Here is a 23,738-nt window from a genome sequence, read left to right on the forward strand (position 1 = left end):
ATATAAAATTTTGATACTCGTATTCAATGTTTAAACATGGTATATTTGAAGAGTTATTATTAAATTTAAAGACCTAACATGTCATTGTATCAAACAACACAATCTGTAAACTAGTGTCCACTGACACTGACTAGCTTCTACAGGGTTAGACGATGTTAATACACCATGTTAATGTCAAATTGTACACTTGAACATACCTCTTACATATCATGATTGTTTTATTGGTACTATGGGCCTTTTACCTAAAGTAAAGAAATAAAACTGAAAAGGACCATGTGATTCTAACACATGTGTATATTAAACATTTAATGTATTTAACATGTAGTGACCAAAATTTAATTCAGTAAGGGAGTTAAATATCATTTTTATTTTGCTTCCATCAGAAACATCAATTGAGCATGAACAAGTCATTAAATCACCACCATCATCGTTGTCAAAAGACCAATGATTCAACAGGGATAATAAATATCAGTATCATAAACATGATTACACAAATGCCTGCAAAAACACCAGAGCTAAGAAAGTGTCATTTATCAATATGCCCGCTATGGTAGACATCGATGAAACACGTTTGTGAGAAGTTCTCAATCATTGTAATCCATTTCACAAAAACTCTCATGCCATATGGGATGATATTTTAAAGGTAAAGTTTCAAATACAGCATTAGTAGAATGAAGTTCATAACATCAAAATGACAGTTTGAAAATAGTCATGACGTCTACATACACCTATGATCCACTAGAAATGACTGCCAGCTGTATACACTCAAATCCATGGCTAAGCCTCTCACTCCATTCTACAGCACCGTAAGGCAGGCCTACACAGGTAAGTAGATCCGAAGCCTTATCTCACACATTATCAGTGACTGCACTCAGCCACATTTCATAACTGTTTTCTAAATCAGGCAAATTCCTCGGGAAACCCATGTCCAAAGCGTGTGCCAGATTTCTCACCAAGCTGTGCCAGTCACTGCCAACACACGTGAGACCAGGCCAGCCTCATCTACTGCTTCAGAGATGACAGTTTTTCAAAGCTTGGGGATTAGATATGACTGTATTGTCATGACAGATCATTCATAATAAAATCTTCTGAGGTTATTTTTGTAATTGATTTAAAGTGCAAGAGCTGAAGACATATTTATGTCTGGTTATAAATATCTCTGCACTGTTAGAAAGGCCTATCAGGAAGGGAGCAGAGTAAAGCATGTTTGTAGAGCAGTAATAAGAAATGTGATTTAGACTATTATAGTATTCCAGGTTGGATTCACATGGAACTTGTGAGTAAGTCAGTGAGTGAGTTTAGTTTCAAGCCACACTCACCACTGTTCCAGCTATATGGCGGCAGTCTGTAAATAATAGTCGAGACCAAGCAATCCAGTGATCAACAGCATGAGCTACGATCTATGCAATTGGGAACTGATCATGTGTCAACCAAGTCCCATTAGTCGCCTCTTACAACAGACGTAGTCTCCTTATATGGCAAGCATGGGTTGCTGAAGACCTATTCTACCCCGAGTCTTCACGGGTGATGAACTTGGGGGTGGGGAGGGGTCTGTATACAGGAGACTGAGACAACAACACCTACAGTACAGGAGATTGATCTGTACAACATCACCTACAGTACAGGAGATTGATCTGTACAACAACACCTACAGCACAGGAGACTGCTCTGTACAACAACACCTACTGCACAGGACATTGCTCTGTACAACAACACCTACTGTAAAGGAGACTGCTCTGTACAACAACACCTACAGCACAGGACATTGCTCTGTACAACAACACCTACTGTAAAGGAGATTGATCTGTACAACAACACCTACAGCACAGGAGACTGCTCTGTACAAAAACACTTACAGCACAGGAGACTGATCTGTACAACAACACCTACAGCACAGGAGACTGATCTGTACAACAACACCTACAGCACAGGACATTGCTCTGTACAACAACACCTACAGCATGGGACATTGCTCTGTACAACAGCACTTACAGTACGGGAGACTGATCTCCACAACACCTACAGAACAAGGGACTGCTCTGTACAACAACACCTACTGTAAAGGAGACTGATCTGTACAACAACACCTACAGCACAGGTCACTGCTCTGTACAACAACACATGCAGTACGGGAGACTGATCACCACAACTACAATACAGGACACTGCTCTGTACAACACCTACGGCACAGGACACTGGCCTGTACAACAATACCTACAGCCCAGGAGACTGCTCTGTACAACAGCACACACAGAACAGGAGACTGATCTGTACAAGAGCACACACAGCACAGGAGAGAGCTTTACAGTAGTTCTATCTAACTGTCACAGGTTCCCTTTTCTGACACTGCTGCCAGGGCTGAGGGTGAACTGTAGCAGTGATATATGGCCGGCCCTCAAGGGCTGGTCATGTGGCTGGGCTCTTCCGCAGGGTGTGGTGGTCCTGACTAATTTACTTTGCATGAAGCGGTATGTTTGTTCACTGATCGCCATGTGGAGTATGGGAAGATCCTCAAGCGCCTGTCAACATGACCTTTCTAGATCTTCACCGGTGAGACAATAGAGGTAGTAAACATACACATGAGCGTTAATAAGGGCCACCGGAATCCATGAGCAAATTTTGAAATTTGGGATCAAACAGGTGACCATACCTTGGTGCACTTGATTACACATGCAAAAGACAACACTTACAAACATGAACTTTTAGTGATACGTCAAGACAGATGTTCAGATAAACTTTAGCTCATGTGGGTACTGTACCCAATGTATTTTAAAGAAGAGGATACTATGAATGCTGAATGGGTATTTCATTTTCTGTTACCCACTGCTTTCCAATATGTGGGTATTTCAGTGATTTAACTCACATAAGTACACATCATTGATCAAGTCTGCTTAGCAGGTATGTGCTGACTGATGTCATACCGAATCAAAACCTAAAGTGTGGAACCAAAAGTGGAAATGATTTCATAAAAAAAGACAGTACACCACTAGTCCTATACTGACAGTACACACCTCGTCCTATACTAACAGTACAACACTAGTCCTATACTAACAGTACACCACTAGTCCTATACTAACAGTACACCACTAGTCCTATACTAACAGTACACCACTAGTCCTATACTAACAGTACAACACTAGTCCTATACTAACACCCACATGGGTACAATGTGTGAGGCCCATTTTCTGGTGTCCCCCGCCGTGATATTGCTGGAATATTGCTAAAAGCGGCGTAAAACTCACTCACTCACTCCTATACTAACAGTACACCACTAGTCCTATACTAACAGTACACCACTAGTCCTATACTAACAGTACAACACTTGTCCTATACTAACAGTACAACACTAGTCCTATTCTAACAGTACACCACTCGTCCTATACGAACAGTACAACACTAGTCCTATACTGACAGTACAACACTAGTCCTATACTAACAGTACACCACTAGTCCTATACTAACAGTACACCACTCGTCCTACACTAACAGTACAACACTCGTCCTACACTAACAGTACAACACTAGTCCTACACTAACCGTACAACACTAGTCCTATACTAACAGTACAACACTAGTCCTATACTGACAGTACGACACTAGTCCTATACTAACAGTACACCACTACTCCTATACTGACAGTACACCACTCGTCCTATACTGACAGTACAACACTAGTCCTATACTAACAGTACACCACTAGTCCTATACTGACAGTACAACACTAGTCCTATACTAACAGTACACCACTAGTCCTATACTGACAGTACACAACTCGTCCTATACTGACAGTACACCACTAGTCCTATACTGACAGTACAACACTAGTCCTACACTAACAGTACAACACTAGTCCTACACTAACAGTACACCACTAGTCCTATACTAACAGTACACCACTAGTCCTATACTGACAGTACACAACTCGTCCTATACTGACAGTACACCACTAGTCCTATACTGACAGTACAACACTAGTCCTACACTAACAGTACAACACTAGTCCTACACTAACAGTACACCACTAGTCCTATACTGACAGTACACAATTCGTCCTATACTGACAGTACATCACTAGTCCTATACTGACAGTACACCACTAGTCCTACACTAACAGTACAACACTAGTCCTACACTAACAGTACAACACTAGTCCTATACTAACAGTACACCACTTGTCCTACACTAACAGTACAACACTAGTCCTATACTAACAGTACAACACTAGTCCTATACTAACAGTACAACACTTGTCCTATACTAACAGTAAACCACTCGTCCTATACTGACAGTACAACACTAGTCCTATACTGACAGTACACCACCCGTCCTATACTGACAGTACAACACTAGTCCTATACTGACAGTACAACACTAGTCCTATACTGACAGTACAACACTCATCCTATACTAACAGTACAACACTAGTCCTATACTGACAGTACAACACTAGTCCTATACTGACAGTACAACACTAGTCCTATACTGACAGTACAACACTAGTCCTATACTAACAGTACAACACTCATCCTATACTAACAGTACAACACTCATCCTATACTGACAGTACAACACTCATCCTATACTAACAGTACAACACTAGTCCTATACTGACAGTACAACACTAGTCCTATACTAACAGTACAACACTAGTCCTATACTAACAGTACAACACTCGTCCTATACTGACAGTACAACACTCATCCTATACTAACAGTACAACACTCATCCTATACTAACAGTACAACACTAGTCCTATACTGACAGTACAACACTCATCCTATACTAACAGTACAACACTAGTCCTATACTAACAGTACAACACTAGTCCTATACTGACAGTACAACACTAGTCCTATACTAACAGTACAGCACTCATCCTATACTAACAGTACAACACTCATCCTATACTAACACTACAACACTAGTCCTACACTAACAATACAACACTAGTCCTATACTAACAGTACACCACTAGTCCTATACTAACAGTACAACACTAGTCCTATACTGACAGTACACCACTAGTCCTATACTGACAGTACAACACTAGTCCTATACTAACACTACAACACTAGTCCTATACTAACAGTACAACACTCATCCTATACTGACAGTATAACAATATTTCTATTCTAGCAGTACAACCTGATAACAAGCGATGTCATTTTCATTACACAAGTGTGAGTTTCATTCCGTACGCACGTTTCATACTTCTTGTGCGCCTAACATGCGTAATTGGAAATTTTCTCTATACATATTTTACCTGGATACGAACCTTATCTGGGCTTCTAGCAAGACAAAGACTTTCAAAAAATGCCCAATGACACAGTACTGGCATGCATGACACAGGGATGTCCTGTCAAAACATCAATGCCAAGGTTAACATTAACAACATGGTAATGTGTCCACCTGTGAGATAAAGGAACATCCCAAACCTGGAGGATCGAGGAAGACCAACAAAAGTGATGGCTACGTCCTACTCCACACTAAATTGATTATTATCCTTAAATTACCAAATTATTTAATTTTTCCATGATATTTAAATGATGCAAATGAACATTAACTGATGATGGCACAATGACTCGTCACCGACACAATCACCAACAGGTAACACAATGACACCTGCGACACCTGCAATTACAGGTTATCACAGGTTGGACATCCTGCCTTGTATGTAGGCAGACATCATATCTTACAAAAGGTCAAGGGAGTTAACTCTTGAAGTATAAAAATGTGTTTTTAGGTGGACCTTCACAAGACATGACACTGAGCCATGATGTCTCTGTTTAAATCACTATGTGTAATCATGTATTCTGAGGAGAAGTGTTTTCACACATGCAGATCAACCAGCATGCTAGCTTGATGACAATGTTGCCGGTAATCAGTTGTGTTATGAGTTTAAGTGAGTGAGTTTAGTTTTACGTCGCACTTAGCAATATTCCAGCTATATGGTGACGGTCTGTAAATAATCGAGTCTGGACCAGACAATCCAGTGATCAATAACATGAGCATCGATCTGCGCAATGGGGAAACGATGACATGTGTCAACCAAGTCAGCTAGTCTGACCACCCGATCCCGTTAGTCGCCTCTTACGACAAGCATAGTCACCTTTTATGGCAAGCATGGGTTGCTGAAGGCCTATTCTACCCCGGGACCTTCACGGGTCGTTATGAGTTTAAGGGGTGCTAGTTTCATGAGCATCTAAATCTAAATCTAAATCTAAAGTCTAAATAAATCATTTTTTTTAAAAAGTCGCTTCTATAATCAGATGCTTGAACATACATATAATATATTTTTGTTGTTTAGGAATTTATTCACTGCCAAACAATACCCAGATGATAAAATAAAAGATCAGGGCATAGTTTTTGTTAAACTTCACTCCCGACACATGCTAGTGGGCTAAAACTTCAAAACTCAATTTAATTAACACACAGTTTCCACAGCACATTTCCACACTCAATCTGTACTAGCAGATCTTCCTAACTCAATATGACTGTCGTATTGTGTATTGAGAGTTCTTGGGTTGGCTAGATGTGTCCATGGAAATCCTTTGCTCTATGGACAGTACTTTGCTATATTAAAAAAAATCTTATGCATCTGGACTGAGCCCAACCGTATCTAACGACAGCCTCTAAATCTGGACAAGGTTTCATTTGTCCATAGAACCTTCACCATCAATAGTGTACTCTGTCCAGAATAACCCTGTATATCTGGACAGTGGAGAGATGACCTATCGATCTGAGGCATATGTGGAAACAGTAGAGGGTAAACATTGGTTAGTGTGAAGATGAGGGGGAGATTCTACACAACGATGGCTGTTTCTGGTGATCCTCCACCCCGGAGATCAGCACTTGTGTTCATGGTTGATATTAGAAACATCTGTGTTAGTGTACAAGGGTGAGACATTGGACAGTCAGCAATAGCTGCAGAGTTTCTTCTTCAGTCTCACCATATACCATGGAGCTGACACATACAGTGAAACCTCTCCATCTTAAACCTTGCCATCTCAAACCTCACCACCATAAGCCTCACCATATGAATCTGAAACTTCTCCTTCGGAAACCTTGCCATCTGAAACCTAACAATCTTAAACCTCACCATTTAAAAAAATACCATTTGAAACCTCACCGTTTCAAATCTCACTATCTAAAAACCTACCATCTCAGACCTCACAAACCACAACCTTGACACCATCTAAAACATACCATCTCAGACCTCACAAACCACAACCTTGACACCATCTAAAACCTACCATCTCAGACCTCACAAACCACAACCTTGACACCATCTAAAACCTACCATCTCAGACCTCACAAACCACAACCTTGACACCATCTAAAAACTCACCATCTCAAACCTCATACTCTCCAACCTTGCTATCTCAAAAATCAACAAGTCAGACCTGGTTAAAATAGTGTATGAAATATGGACCATCCGACCACTCAAGATGTGTTAGATTTCTGACAGACAAGCTAAAATGACAGTTTGCCAGCCCAGTGTTTGAAGTTATCAGCCCTAACGTCTAGCTGGGTTTTTAGCTCATTTCATACCCTGATTAAAGAGCATGCCACTCATGACCCACACCTTACACCTTGCTTGAGCCAAATAACCCATCTCTATTAATCACTACATAAGTCTGATGAGATACATATCAACAGGTATGAAATGTGCCTTGCTGGTCCAAAACATAAAGCTGAATGGGGTAAATACATCATCCCGCAGAAGCTGACAGACTGAATACTTTCATGGACAGCTAACTCAACATATGACCGGGTAACTCAACATATGACCAGGTAACTCAACATATGACCAGGTAACCCAACATATGACCAGGTAACTCAACATATGACCAGGTAACTCAACATATGACCAGGTAACTCGACATATGACCAGGTAACTCAACATACGACCTTACTGAGGAGCACATGGTACACCTTGAATGTAGCGGATGATTGCTCCAGAATAACAACCTGTTATTACATCATCTCATACCTATGATAACACCTGAACTAACATGGGTAGACGCAGTGATTAGTGATCAACACTCATTAATGCTCTCTGCTGGACTTTTCACTGTTGTATATTACAAAATATATGCACAGACTTGTTGTCAAGCAGGTAATATATTGCTCATACAATTTGACTGGCATCAATGTCAGGAAGCAGCTTGCTCAGGCTGATAACGTATTTTTAATGGTGTTCACAAATGGAGAGGTTTCAGTGCATGTAGTAAAATGTCAGAACTGACAATCCATAATAATACTGGGAGTTTATCAGTAAAGTAACTGAGGAGAGTTATGGTGCTATGCTATGACCCTGGATTGCAGGTGTAATGAGGTGATCCCAGGGATTTATCTAGTCCTACTTTGAAGTTCTTTCAACATTTCCAAATTCATGTTGTTACAGTTACGGCTTGTGGAGGTGCGTGGTATTACTCATACCTGGGACAATACGGGAGAGTTCTAATAGTGCTCTCATACTATTGCATTGGATGCAAAATCAAATGTCAATGTTAAATGCCTTGGAATTTTGGAAAACAAAACAAAATAACAATTTTCTTCCCAGTTTGCTTCCAAAAATGACTTAATGTATTATCCTAGATAAATCCCTGGCCCTGAGACTGTGCACTCCTGGTTAGTAGCAATAAGGAAATTATAAGGGGGAGTTTTACAAACCTGGTGAGAAACAACCTGAGGACAAAGTACTTCTTTAAGAAAACTGACAAATAAGAGGGCATAGTCATAGGGTGTTCAATACAGCAATGAGATGGTTGTATCAACCAAGTATTTAGCTTCAGAGTGTACATTTCGAACACTGTCTGCGCAAAGTTGTTTGCTGGTGTGTCAACATCTTAAAAATACACAAAGGTTACAAGAAAGTTGAAAGGCATGCTAGACAGAACACTGATATATTGGATATATATATTTATGCAGTTTGTGCAGTCAGTGTGTAGATCCCCCATCTAGAAAGTCATCTGGCACCACCACCTACCTTCACTTCCAAGTGGAAGGTCATCCACGAAGGCATCATCATCAGCCTTTGTCCTGAAACATTTCACACAGTGATGCTCGTTCAGACACAACATAAGATCCTGAAACATGTCACACAGTGACGCTCGTTCAGACACAACATAAGATCCTGAAACATTTCACACAGTGATGCTCGTTCAGACACAACATAAGATCCTGAAACATTTCACACAGTGACGTTCGTTCAGACACAACATAAGATCCTGAAACATTTCACACAGTGATGCTCGTTCAGACACAACATAAGATCCTGAAACATTTCACACAGTGATGCTCATTCAGACACAACATCAGACCCTGAAACATTTCACACAGTGACGTTCGTTCAGACACAACATAAGATCCTAAAACATTTCACACAGTGACGCTCGTTCAGACACAACATAAGGTTCTGAAAGATTTAACACAATGACACTCATTCAGACACAACATAAGGTCCTGAAACATTAAACACAATGACACTCATTCAGACACAACATATGGTCCTGAAATACATAGGCACACAATAGTGCATTTTCGAGAAAAAGATCTCAGTGCTACTTTTGTTAAACTCCCAGACATCCCTACATAGAAAATCAAACGTCAAGATACTGAACATAGTATTCAGTGTCCACTGGCCTGCTAGCCCATGGATAGTAAAAATGGACTCAGATCAGTAAATCTCCTGTCACTGGCCCGACTGGATGAAGAATTTTCATGGTGTCATTCTGAATATGTATCACACTCTTTGACTTGTTATAATACACTTTGAAATAAAGATAATGGCTTGGAAAAAATGTATATTTAGATATTAGGAGCTCAATGATGAAACCCATGACATTTGACAATATCTTGTTCTCATCTATTTTTGCAATCTATTACTTATTTCTACATTCACATTTTGGGCTAGTCAATTAGTCTGTGGACTTGTAACTTTCAAAGATAGTTAGCCTGATGTGCCAGCAACATTTTAACAACATTTCACACACTGACAGTAGTACTTACATTTCTGGCAATGGTTCCTCCACTTTAGGACTCAGACTTTCCATCAGTTCCGTCCAGCTCTTGACCCCTTTTCCAATCATATCTGTCATAGGAAGGTTATTACATAGTAAGGTGGGGTCAATCTGGCCAAAACCGACAGAGGTTCAGTTTCATATAATACCATGGATAAAAGACTTGATGACAGACATTAATGATTGGGTGAAACCTACATGCACCATGGTGGGAACTTGGACTCGAACCCAAGAACACACAATTCTGCAGAGAAAGAGATGCTAGGTCTGGGCCATATGGGCCTCCAAGATTGAGTGAGTGAGTGAGTGAGTGAGTTAAGACTTATCGTCATGGCAGCAATATTTCAGCTATATCATGACTTTGCAAGACTGAAATGAGATCACAATGCTCCTTACCTGACACAGAAGGAGCTGACCTCTGACCTGTTCCTTGTGGGGCTGGCTTGTGCCCTGGTTGAGCTGCTGCTCCATGGGACCTCACCTCTGCTCCACCAAGTTCCTTCATGACTGCTCCGTGAGCCGCGCCCTCGACAGACACGCTCCGACCGACAGCACGCTTTACCGCCATTTCATCCTCATGGCCAACATCCTGGATCTCACACTCTACGTTACCGTCTGTCACAACATTTGGGAGGTCTTCATTACTGCAGCAGGACACTGGCACAGTTTCATCTTCTCGCGCTGCTACTCCTCGCCGCCGTATAAAACGAAATCCAGAGAAATTTTGCTGAAAATGTCGCACTTGTGCCCTTAAGTAATCACGTTTGTTCAACAAAGCCTTGACAAGTCGTCTAGAGTTTGAAGGTGTACTAGGCTCTCTGATTGGCTGTTCTGATTTAAGATCGGAAGAGTCAGGAACACTGATGTGTTGTTCTACATCACAATCACTTACACTTCTTTGAATGTTCTTGTTTCGATCAAAGTTGGCAGTTTCTTCAAAGTCTGGAAAATAAATACCATCATGAATATTCATATCATGCTATAACAACAGCATATGGTAAATCAAACAGTCGCTTTAGAAAAACCAAATTCTATATCCAGTAACATGTTTTGATTCACAATGTCAATTTTATAAAAGGAAATCCTGGTGAACCTACTGTTTGACTGATCTATCTTTAATTGGAGGGTCGGGTTTGTTAGTTAAGTGTAGCAAAACATCAATGTAGGATCCGTATGGTTAGTTCAGGAAGGGGAGCTGACCTCTTGCATCCTTGACAAGCATCATACCTTGACCTGACCTGCAATCTCTACATCTTCACTAAGATCGTATGACATCATACAGAGCTTTAAACATCTAAACTGCAGCACCAGCAGAAATCTCAACCTTCAACCATCATGCAGTGAATTTCACAAGCACAAGATATGAACGTATAATGTCAGAAGACAGTGTACAACACACTGGGATTACTACAAATGCACTTCATTACACAACGCTGGGCATTGGTTCTATGCATGACCCGGTGTTGCCTCAGGGTAATGAGAAAATGCATTCTTGCAAAATAGTCACTGATTTCCATGACTAAGTCATGAGATGAGGCATGCTTGGTAGGCTGGCACGGTCAAGGTCAAGGTTGTGGTTCTGTGGCAGACTGATGAGCAAATATGCAGCAACAGATTCCTTTACAGTCTTAATGCTGCAGCAACAGCATGGGAAGAGTCACATATATCCAAGGGATTAAAACCGCTGAAGATATGATTGTATTTAATATTCTACCTTTCAGTATATACAAGTGATGAATCAGTGTCTGAGTAAGTAAGTATGTGAGTGAGTATGGTTTATACAGATTTTAGCAATATTCCAGCAATATCATGACAGGGAACACCAGAAATTGGCTTCACACAAGTGGGGATTTGAACCCAGGTCTTCAACGTGACAAGTGAATGCTACAGCCACCAGACTACCACACAACCCCTTACAGGTGATGAGGTAGGGAGTACACTCAGGTTCCTGGAGAGGAGGGACATAGGGTTGGTAGAAGCAGTACAATACATCGGTACCAGAACAAGTTGGATATACAGGTGCTGGTTGAAGTTTATACAAGGAAGGAGATGAGATAAACAGATGGTAGGAGTGGGATATACAAATACAAATGGTAGGATATAAAGATGCAGGAAGTGAGTGAGTGAGTGAGTTTAGTTTTACGTCGCACTTAGCAATATTCCAGCTATATGGCGACGGTCTGTAAATAATCGAGTCTGGACCAGACACTCCAGTGATCAACAACATGAGCATCGATCTGCGCAATGGGTAACCGATGACATGAGTCAACCAAGTCAGCTAGTCTGACCACCCGATCCCGTTAGTCGCCTCTTACGACAAGCATAGTCACCTTTTATGGCAAGCATGGGTTGCTGAAGGCCTATTCTACCCCGGGACCTTCACGGGTCAGATGCAGGAAGTGGAAAAACAGATGCTGGAAGTGGAACATACACATATTGGAAATGGGATACACAGACACTAGAGGTGGGATATAACAATGCAAGAGATGAAATATATGGTCTGGATCAGACAATCCAGTGATTATCATATACCATGAGTATCAATCTGTATGGCTGGGATATGCAGGTCGTAGCAAAGGTGGCTTAAGCAAAGGCTGCTGGAGTGGAAGAATAAGGTGTGAGATGGAGCTGCTGAAAGTATGGAGGTGCTGCAAGTGTTGAAGATTCTTGAATAGGAAGGACATCACAGAACAAACAGAGGACACACATAACTAGTGACCTTCATAACTATGTCCCAAGCTCTACACAGATGTAACTACGATCACTACACACAACAATTAATGAGATACTATTGTCCAACATGACAGTGACAGCTTGTGTTGTCATACCTGAAACTGCCGCCTCCAGGTCAGCAACACAAGGCAGAATGTACCAACTCACACTTACAGGGACATCCTTGTAACACAGACATAAACACTTGCCGCAAGTGTAATAGTTCTACCTTACAACACTGCAGTACAACAGATCAACCTAAAAGAGCTGCAGTGCTGTAGATATTAACCTAACAAAAATGTAGTACAAAAGATAAACCTAAAAAATGTAGTGCATAAGATAAACCTAAAAAGACTGTAGTGCTATAGATAACCTGAAAACCTGTAGTGCAATACAGTCTACCTCAAGAACACAACAGTGTATTAAATGATAATCTTCCATTCAGCAGGAAGTGTAAGTGTTATAATGGTCAATAAATCAACGAACAACACACCAGTAAAATAATAAACCAGTGTGCCAGTAAAGCAAAACATCAATACATACAACCACCATGGCCAAGGGCTTATTGCTAAATTGTCAGGCACCTTTTGCATGGTCACTATGCTGTTAAGCATGGGTGCAATATTTGTCTGAGCAAAGAAATATTTCCTCAAACCTCACTGTACAAACTAAGGGAAGAAGCTGAAATGCAACCTGGTTGAATATCCTGAACCTTTCTTTCCATGCTATTTTAAAGAATAATATAAACAAATTTTATGAAAAACATTTTTATTTCATGAGAGCAGTGTTTCCATACAGATTCTTGTACAGTTGTGAACAAAGGTCTTCATACAGGTTGTTTGCATTCCTGACAATATGACACCTGACAGAGCAACTAAGAATATCACTTGTGCCCAAACAGCTACTGAGAACATCACTGGTCATGTGACAGAACAACTGACAACATCTCTGGTCAGGTGACAGAGCAACTGACAGCATAACTGGTCAGGTGACAGAGCAACTGACAGAATAACTGGTCATGTGACAGAGCAACTGACAACACAACTGGTAACCTGACAGCAACTGACAACATCTCTGGTCATGTGACAGAGCAACTGAGAAGGTCCCAGGTCATGTGACAGAGCAACTGACAACATAACTGGTCACCTGACAGAGCAAGTGACATCTCTGGTCACACGACAGAGCAACTGACAACATACCTGGTCACCTGACAGAGCAAGTGACATCTCTGGTCATGTGACAGAGCAACTGACAACATACCTGGTCACCTGACAGAGCAAGTGACATCTCTGATCATGTGACAGAGCAACTGAGAAGGTCCCAGGTCACCCATCATCATGGCTAATATGACAGGGTTATCAGTGACAACAACTGACACTAATGACACAGAAGGTCTCAAATCTCTGAGTTAACAATATCTCTTATCTGGTTGATTTTGGGGGAGTTTTCTACCCTATTTTATGAATGAAGCTTATGCATATTTATTGATCCAGCACTACTTTCATGACATAAGCACACTGATCCTCTCCAGTCAGTAACAGAATCAGACAGCAATATCACCTCTAATGAGACTCTACACTTGCCTCAGGCACAACATTCTTCCTGTGTAACGATTCAATGAATTGACAGCTGAAGCATGTTTTTATACTCTGTGAACCGAGTCATCAGCAAAACTAAATGACAATGAAAATATGTTATTTCTAAAAAACGCTTTTAGACTGCTCGACATTTCACATTCTTGTAAGCTGCCTAGTGGTCTGGTTTGGTCTGCAGAGTTGGCTCCAAATTTCCAAATGGGAATGGTTTTACTTCAAGAAAGCAAAAACTATATCCATATTATAATTTATATCAAATCTGATGACATATGCACTGAAGCTGAGTGAAACATTATCTTTATTAGCACATGCATGGCTAGTATGAAGTGTCTCCTTTAGTAACGCAGTATAACTATGCAGGTTTACTGTTATGCCCCTTTTGACAGTATATCACATGACTCGGTAATCCTGTGGGCAGCCACGTCCTACTCAGGACCTCCAACACAAGTACACAAGTACACAAGTACTCAAGATGCATGATTAGTTTTCAAACTGGCTCATTTGGGAATAAAATATAGAGATGTTTCATTGATGAGTAAAATATTTCAGTTGAATTTGGATTGGAAAGATTGAAGTAATGCAAGTCATATTACCCACCCAACCTAACATAAGTACTAGAATTTGTACTGAGAAAGTTTTATCACTAACGTTACATAACCAATTTGGGTGAATACTGGCGTGGGACTGACAAACCTTGATACATAATCAGGATGATCTGTAACAGCAATTTTAAGTCATTGAATCACATTTAAAATCAAGGTTCTGGGAGAAGTTGATTAGTATCATCCATGCTTGTCACACCAAGTGCTATGTCTTCATGTGAAACTTGATGATGATGGCACTTGAGAGCGAAACTATGCATTAGCAAATATCTGTTTCACTGACACACAAATCATGCTTACTTTCCTCATGCATTCTAGAAAGTATCTGCCTTCTTGCACAATCCCTCCACCAACCAACACCAGGTGACCCAGGGTAAAATGACTGCAGACTCGCCCCCACCCTCTCCTCACCTGCAGTTAGCAATGTATTATATACATCTCATATTTACACCACCTCTGACACCTCACTGTCCAAGTGACAAGGGCATAGTTGTCCCTAGTGTTGGAGACATGCCGGCATGTCATTGTGTTTGTGTCACACAAGTCACACACAAACCTGCAATTCACACAACATAAAATCCAACAGACCACTTACCACATGTTTTCTTTTTATGTCTTCTACAAGACAAGAGGTATTTTCTAAGCTTCTTCTTTTTATCCACACTAGTACAACATGTACAGTTTCCCTGATAACTCATTACAGAGTAGATATTGAAGGATTCTTGTCCTATATCAATTGTTTGCTGAGCCTCACTCACAGAACGCGGTCATATGGCCCGGACTGCGTGGTTCACGTTCCAATTATTAATGTTATTTAGATATCTTACCCTGGTATTCATTGTCAGGTGGGTCACACACCCGACACCAACAATACTCATGTCCAATGGCTCCAGTGAAAGCAAGGTTATCTCTTCCGCTGGACTCACTTCCCCTTAGAGTCTCAGTACGTGATAACAGCGATGCATGCACAGGTGGAAATGTGCCCTGTTACACAGGGGCTTGTATCGCTTTGAAACGGCGTTCGAAAGACATATAGATGTATTGACCCTACCCTAGTACTATATAAAAGGAAAGGGATGTAACGAGGAAACCACCCCCTCCTCGATCAAAGTTACATGTTACCGCGTAAAATATTTTTAAGGCCCATCGAGGCCAACGGATCGAAAGCCAGATGATTTCCCTACAAAATGAGCTATAAATGGTCACAATCGGATCATTCTTTCAAAAGTTATACGCTACGAATCATCGAAAACAGCTACCTCCGCAATTTCACGCCAAAATCATGGATCACCCAATACGGCGAAAACTCACCTTTTAAATTCGTTTATTAATTCCAGCCACGTTGGCAGCACCAGCGCTGGGCTGGATTCGATCGGCCGCGGTATTCCGAGGGTCGGAAAACTTATTACAGCATCTACATGTCATTTTTTCGACAGTAAGCAAGCATTTTCACCAAAATAGCCGGCAATCCTACTCACATGTCGGCCATAAGCGACCTTGACATTCAAGTGAACTGAGCAGATCCGCACAAACAGACTCGGGCCATCCGATTGGCCATTTCCACTGTATATTTTGTTTCCAACCAGTCGGATGGCCCGAGTCTGTTTGTGCGGATCTGCTCAGTTCACTTGAATGTCAAGGTCGCTTATGGCCGACATGTGAGTAGGATTGCCGGCTATTTTGGTGAAAATGCTTGCTTACTGTCGAAAAAATGACATGTAGATGTTGTAATAAGTTTTCCGACCCTCGGAATACCGCGGCCGATCGAATCCAGCCCAGCGCTGGTGCTGCCAACGTGGCTGGAATTAATAAACGAATTTAAAAGGTGAGTTTTCGCCGTATTGGGTGATCCATGATTTTGGCGTGAAATTGCGGAGGTAGCTGTTTTCGATGATTCGTAGCGTATAACTTTTGAAAGAATGATCCGATTGTGACCATTTATAGCTCATTTTGTAGGGAAATCATCTGGCTTTCGATCCGTTGGCCTCGATGGGCCTTAAAAATATTTTACGCGGTAACATGTAACTTTGATCGAGGAGGGGGTGGTTTCCTCGTTACATCCCTTTCCTTTTATATAGTACTAGGGTAGGGTCAATACATCTATATGTCTTTCGAACGCCGTTTCAAAGCGATACAAGCCCCTGTGCCCTGTTAAGTTTTCCTCTATACCGGCTGATTTTTTTGTTGGCTTTTCAAATAAATAACACAATTTACTAATTAACTTTGGAAAGTCAACTGAGCACAGGTAAAGCCTCAACACAATTGCTCAAATACAAATTTGCTTGGCCAACAGAAAAAATACCTCACTGGACTGGGAGCTACTTGTTAACAGTGATGCATGCTGTGTCCACTCCTCCACACTCACTACTTGTTGTTAACAGTGATGCAAGATGTGTCCACTCCTCCACAGACTCACTACTTGTTAACAGTGATGCATGATGTGTCCACTCCTCCACACTAAGTACTTGTTGTTAACAGTGATGCAAGATGTGTCCACTCCTCCACAGACTCACTACTTGTTGTTAACAGTGATGCATGATGTGTCCACTCCTCCACAGACTCACTACTTGTTGTTAACAGTGATGCATGATGTGTCCACTCCTCCACAGACTCACTACTTGTTGTTAACAGTGATTCATGCTGTGTCCACTCCTCTACACTAAGTACTTGTTGTTAACAGTGATGCATGCTGTGTCCACTCCTCTACACTAAGTACTTGTTGTTAACAGTGATTCATGATGTGTCCACTCCTCCACAGACTCACTACTTGTTGTTAACAGTGATTCATGCTGTGTCCACTCCTCCACAGACTCACTACTTGTTGTTAACAGTGATGCATGATGTGTCCACTCCTCCACAGACTCACTACTTGTTGTTAACAGTGATTCATGCTGTGTCCACTCCTCCACAGACTCACTACTTGTTGTCAACAGTGATGCATGATGTGTCCACTCCTCCACAGACTCACTACTTGTTGTTAACAGTGATTCATGCTGTGTCTACACTAAGTACTTGTTGTTAACAGTGATGCATGCTGTGTCCACTCCTCCACACTAAGTACTTGTTGTTAACAGTGATGCATGCTGTGTCCACTCATCCACAGGCTCACTACTTGTTAACAGTGATGCATGATGTGTCCACTCCTCTACACTAAGTACTTGTTGTTAACAGTGATGCATGCTGTGTCCACTCCTCTACACTAAGTACTTGTTGTTAACAGTGATGCATGCTGTGTCCACTCCTCCACAGACTCACTACTTGTTGTTAACAGTGATTCATGCTGTGTCCACTCCTCCACACTCACTACTTGTTGTTAACAGTGATGCATGATGTGTCCACTCCTCCACAGACTCAGTACTTGTTGTTAACAATGATGCATGATGTGTCCACTCCTCCACAGACTCACTACTTGTTAACAGTGATGCATGATGTGTCCACTCCTCCACACTAAGTACTTGTTCGTAACAGTGATGCATGATGTGTCCACTCCTCCACACTAAGTACTTGTTCGTAACAGTGATGCATGATGTGTCCACTCCTCCACACTAAGTACTTGTTGTCAACAGTGATGCATGATGTGTCCACTCCTCCACAGGCTCACTACTTGTTGTTAACAGTGATTCAAGATGTGTCCACTCCTCTACACTAAGTACTTGTTGTTAACAGTGATGCATGATGTGTCCACTCCTCCACAGACTCACTACTTGTTGTTAACAGTGATGCATGCTGTGTCCACTCCTCCACACTAAGTACTTGTTGTTAACAGTGATGCATGCTGTGTCCACTCCTCCACACTAAGTACTTGTTGTTAACAGTGATGTATGCTGTGTCCACTCATCCACAGACTCACTACTTGTTGTTAACAGTGATGCATGATGTGTCCACTCCTCCACAGACTCACTACTTGTTGTTAACAGTGATTCATGCTGTGTCCACTCCTCCACACTAAGTACTTGTTGTTAACAGTGATGCATGATGTGTCCACCCTTCCAGAGTCACAACTTATCGTTAACAGTGATGCATCCTGTGTTCACCCTTCCAGAGTCAGTTCTCGTTAAAATCATGAAATTTTCTCTGTTGCTGATCCAGAGCTCCTTGTTAAGTTGTACATCGCAAATTTACCTGGACCAGCTCCTTGTAAAATTCAGATAAGCGTATAAAAGAGTCTATTTATCTTTTAAGTGAGATTGTGTACTATTCATAGTTTATCATTTATTCATTTTATGTCAAATTTATTTTGGACTGGTATTTACTTTCCAATAAATGTGTAGTTGAGTTGACACGTTGCAAATATGCATGTATAAGAAACTACTAAGCAATGTATGGTTGTGATCAGTGATCTGACTGATACCATGTCAACACCTGTCTGAGGACACTTCAAACAGGACCACTAAACAGCTACTATGACACAGTGTGAGTAGACCCAGGCGGTGACATCCCGGAACTACAAAGGAACAATGCTAACCAGGATATTCAATTAATCCCATGAAAAGCATCATATTATCCCTGCTCCATCCACTCATAAACTATGATAAAGCACTGTAAAAGCTAAACAGCTGTTTCATGTGGAAAAAAGTATTTACCTGTTAGGGACAAAAAATCAGGTTTATGTGATAGGATGAAAATAAATTTATCTCAGCAAGAGCACACAAAAAGTAGGTGTGATTTACCTCATTGATCATAATAGATAATTTCTCCTCAATTCTTTCATAATGAAATTAGGATTAAAAAAGTCACTGATAAAAGAGATATACCTCTGTAGTATCTTGATCATTTCCAAAAACTGTCCACGCAACATCCCTACTCTTCCCAGTATGGCGAAATGAGCAACATGAGTGTGGGTGAGTCAGCCAGCGACACTCTACAGAGATCCATAAATCCCTCATTAGTCTGTGACACTCACAGTTGTAGTACATACACTGCAATATTTACACACACATAAATCCTGGGATGTTTTTATAGCATACTTGAGCCAGTATTCCTACTTCTCAATTACCCCGGACAGACTGGTGGCGACAAACTTCAATGGGCAGTGCAATATTGGTCTCACCATCTTCCATCTTGTTGATACCTGGACACACAGAAGGGAGCCCCACCTTCGGAGTATACAGTGACAGACTGCCTATTTTTATTAACAGGACTGACAGTGACAATAACTTTCACTTTGTATGTCTCAAGACTTTGTATGAACAAGACTGAAACTTTCTGATCTTTCTTTATAATTTTTATATTAGCTTCTGAAAAAATAGACATATATTTTTTTCATTCAACATTTGTTTTCTTTCGTTTAAAAAAAATCTATTTTCAAAACTGTATTTTGATGAAGTTACCCACATGTTCAAAGAACAGGACTGTCATGTGATAGTCATGCCTCCATGACAGATCAGCACTGCAGTACACAGGAAACTGACACATTTCTAAATGAACACATGCAATACTGAATACTGCTCAAGGCTCCAGACCCACTACATACTAATTCATATTCTTGGAGACAGGGCAAACAGTTCTTTTCTGTCTGAGAATAACACTAACAATCATTAAACAAGACTTCCCTGCCCACTTCCTGCCCCCAAACCCCTAACCAAAACCAAGTTTGAGGCATTTTGTGACAGTTGATGAGTAAGCGTCTTTCATCTTCAATGAAACAGCTGTCTTGATACCTGCATTTTGTGGGAAAGTCAATTTTTAAAAAATGCACTCCCTTTAATCATGTCAATGATGCCTTAAAATTGTTCATCACAACTGATGAGTTGTAAAGATCAAGCCTGTTGTTGCCAACAGCTCTATTAGCAGTGCTTCATTTCACATGCTTTAGCTCTAGTGAGAGTTGACAAACAAGCTCTTCAAGTGTGTTGTCCCACTGGCAGTCACTGACGGTAACATGTCTACATTGCCAAGGCCCACTTTGCTCTTGTTGCAACATCACTCACCTTTCTTCATCATCAAGATCACACATGGTCAAAGTTCACTGTGTCTGTTTGTTCAGTGATAGACGTCAACCCTCCACACTGTAGACAGTCAGCCATTAATCTGATAGGACACACCTCTATCTCTCCACCCACTCACCCACATTGTGGACACCTTGGAACAATCAGGACCAGTTTGTGCATAATTCATAAAGTCCACCTAGTCCACTGACACACAGGCTACAAGCTAACCAGTACTTCTGTTACATGCAAGCACTAAATATGTGACCCGTGAAGGTCCCGGGGTAGAATAGGCCTTCAGCAACCCATGCTTGCCATAAAAGGCAACTATTCTTGTCGTAAGAGGCGACTAATGGGATCAGGTGGTCAGGCTCGTTGACTTGGTTGACATATGTCATCGGCTCCCAATTGCGCTGATCAATGCTCATGTTGTTGATCACTGGATTGTCTGGTCCAGACTCGATTATTTACAGACCGCTGCCATATAGCTGGAATATTGCTGAGTGCGGCGTAAAACTAAACTCACACACTCACCCACTAAATATGTATCTTCTTCTAACCTCTTTTGGCGAGACATGGCCAGGGTGTTGGACCTGACAAAAGTTTGTCCAGGTAGATGCTCCTCAACCAGAGCTTGTCAAAGAGTTTCTGGAATTCTATGTTTTTACACCAGGGTGTCTAAGTAAGAATGTCTGTACACAGAAGATGCAGATGATAAGAAGTGTAATGTTTGAACAAAGGATGTATTCTGCTGCATTCACTGATTCATAATGTGCTCATAAAAAAGTTAAGGACCGTGCCAATATTCAATACTAAGTAAGTTAAAGATTTAAATTTTATTAAATTTTATGCCGCACTTGGCAATATTCCCGCTGTACAATGGTGGTCTGTACATAATCAAGCCAGGACCAGACAATCCAGTGATCAACAGCATGAGCATCGAGCTGCGCAACTGGGAACTGATGATTGTGTCAACCATGTCAGCAAAGCTGACCACCCGATCCCATCAGTCACCTCTTACGACAAGCAGAGGCACCTTTAATGGCAAGCATGGGTTGTTGAAGGTCTATTCTGACCTGGACCTTCATGGGCTACAATGCCATGGGGATGAATATTTCAGCACTCTGAGGTGGAGGCTGCTTCAACACGGTAACACTCCAGGTGGACATGACTGACGAAACCCTCTTGGTAGACGCATCTCACTGTATCTAAACAGCTTGTCTTTTATAGCCTGTGTGCAGTGAAAATGTACCACTGAATTTCACTTTAAACCAAAACGTAAAGCAAATAAAGTGAAATTAAGATTGTGAATTGTTTCAAAGGCATTTAGAAGTTGGTAGAATCAAACTAAAAATGCTTTATGGTTCAACTTCTTTATTATACAAGGTATACAATTGTATAACAAACAAGATAAACCATAAAGCATTTTGAGTTTAAGATTGTGAATCCTCAACAATTTATCTGGCCAATTGAACATTTAAATCTCAGAATGTTTTAATCCTACTTATGATAAAAGTTGTTTAACAATCACAGATACAGATTGCTACAATTAGTTTGTATTGCCAGGGGCTAATGAGCAGTGTCTAGAGCAGTGAAATAAATGCATGTGCTCTCAGCATTAACTTAGACCAAGCCTATTTTCACTCTGTATTTTGACTAATGTGTACACCCCCTTGTAATGCAAACAAATAATAGCACCTTGAAACTATGATGATTTTTTTAAGCAACTTTTAAGCTATATTGAACAAAATTCTGAGATTTAAATGTTCAACCGGTTAGGTAAAAATCATGAGGATTCATAATCTTTATTTCGCTTTATTTCATTTACTTTTTATTATAAAGTGGAATTTACAGGCACTGCAAACTGACCATAGCTGAACACAAATCATCATCAGGATTGAAAGTCAGCGTACTGCTCTTTTCCAGTCTCCAGTTGGGTGCCCATGACAAATTTACATTAGACATTAAAAACTTAGATGTTCCAAAATTTGTTTGTTTTGTACAAAAGTTGGGCACCTATGATGACTGTGAACCGCAATTTGATATGTGACCCATTGTTGTGTGTGTGAGGGATAGAATGAATGCTACGTTATGCACACTGTTAGATATCACATCAGTAAGTCATGAGAACAGGAAGGACTCACTGGTCACCAGATGGATATACAAAGGATCTGCAATAAACAGATTTCCTTCTACAAGTAGTTTGAATGGGATTTTGAAAACTGTCATATCCACATATATAATGTTATTGCATATTTAACATGCCTCATACAAACATGACATACCTGTTCGTACAGCTGAACCAGTTATTGTTTATATGAATAGACATCACACTAACATGGCAGAGACAGACAGCAGAATATATAGGGTTTACTGATCAAACTCTACTGATAATATCAATGATAACAAACATCTGAGCTCAGTTCAATTACATTATATATCACTGGGTCATGATGACCTTCCTGGGACAGCAGTAGTACTACCATTGACACAGACACATAAGGAGATATTAACATGGCTACAGTTTGCTCCAGTAACTGATGCATGCTTTAAAGATGAACACATTTGGGTGCCCAAGTATATTTATAAAGCTAGCCAATGCAATGTGCCCAGTACCTTTATAAAGGTGGGTAATGCAATGTGAGCAGTATATTTATATAGCTTGCCAATGTAATGTGCGAAGTATGTTTATATAGCTAGCCAGTGTAATGTGCAAAGTATATTTATATAGCTAGCCAATGTAATGTGCAAAGTATGTTTATATAGCTAGCAATGCAATGTGCGAAGTATATTTATATAGCTAGCCAGTGTAATGTGCAAAGTATATTTATATAGCTAGCCAATGTAATGTGCAAAGTATGTTTATATAGCTAGCAA

General features: G+C 40.7%; 1 protein-coding gene across 2 annotated transcripts in view; it reads right to left on the minus strand.

Moving 5' to 3' along the window:
• Positions 1-23,738, minus strand: part of LOC137297831 (protein ITPRID2-like) — a 59,864-nt gene that overhangs the window by 24,630 nt on the left and 11,496 nt on the right. For both annotated transcript variants that reach the window (XM_067829789.1, XM_067829788.1), the window contains 3 exons: positions 10,422-10,967; positions 10,015-10,096; positions 8,993-9,045 (listed from right to left, as the gene is read on the minus strand). In XM_067829789.1, the coding sequence (XP_067685890.1) occupies positions 8,993-9,045; positions 10,015-10,096; positions 10,422-10,593 (307 nt within the window). In that variant the 5' untranslated portion in view covers positions 10,594-10,967. The remainder of the gene's footprint in view (positions 1-8,992; positions 9,046-10,014; positions 10,097-10,421; positions 10,968-23,738) is intronic.

Source organism: Haliotis asinina, chromosome 10, assembly GCF_037392515.1.
Source record: "Haliotis asinina isolate JCU_RB_2024 chromosome 10, JCU_Hal_asi_v2, whole genome shotgun sequence".
In the NCBI taxonomy this organism is placed as follows: Eukaryota; Metazoa; Mollusca; class Gastropoda; order Lepetellida; family Haliotidae; genus Haliotis; species Haliotis asinina.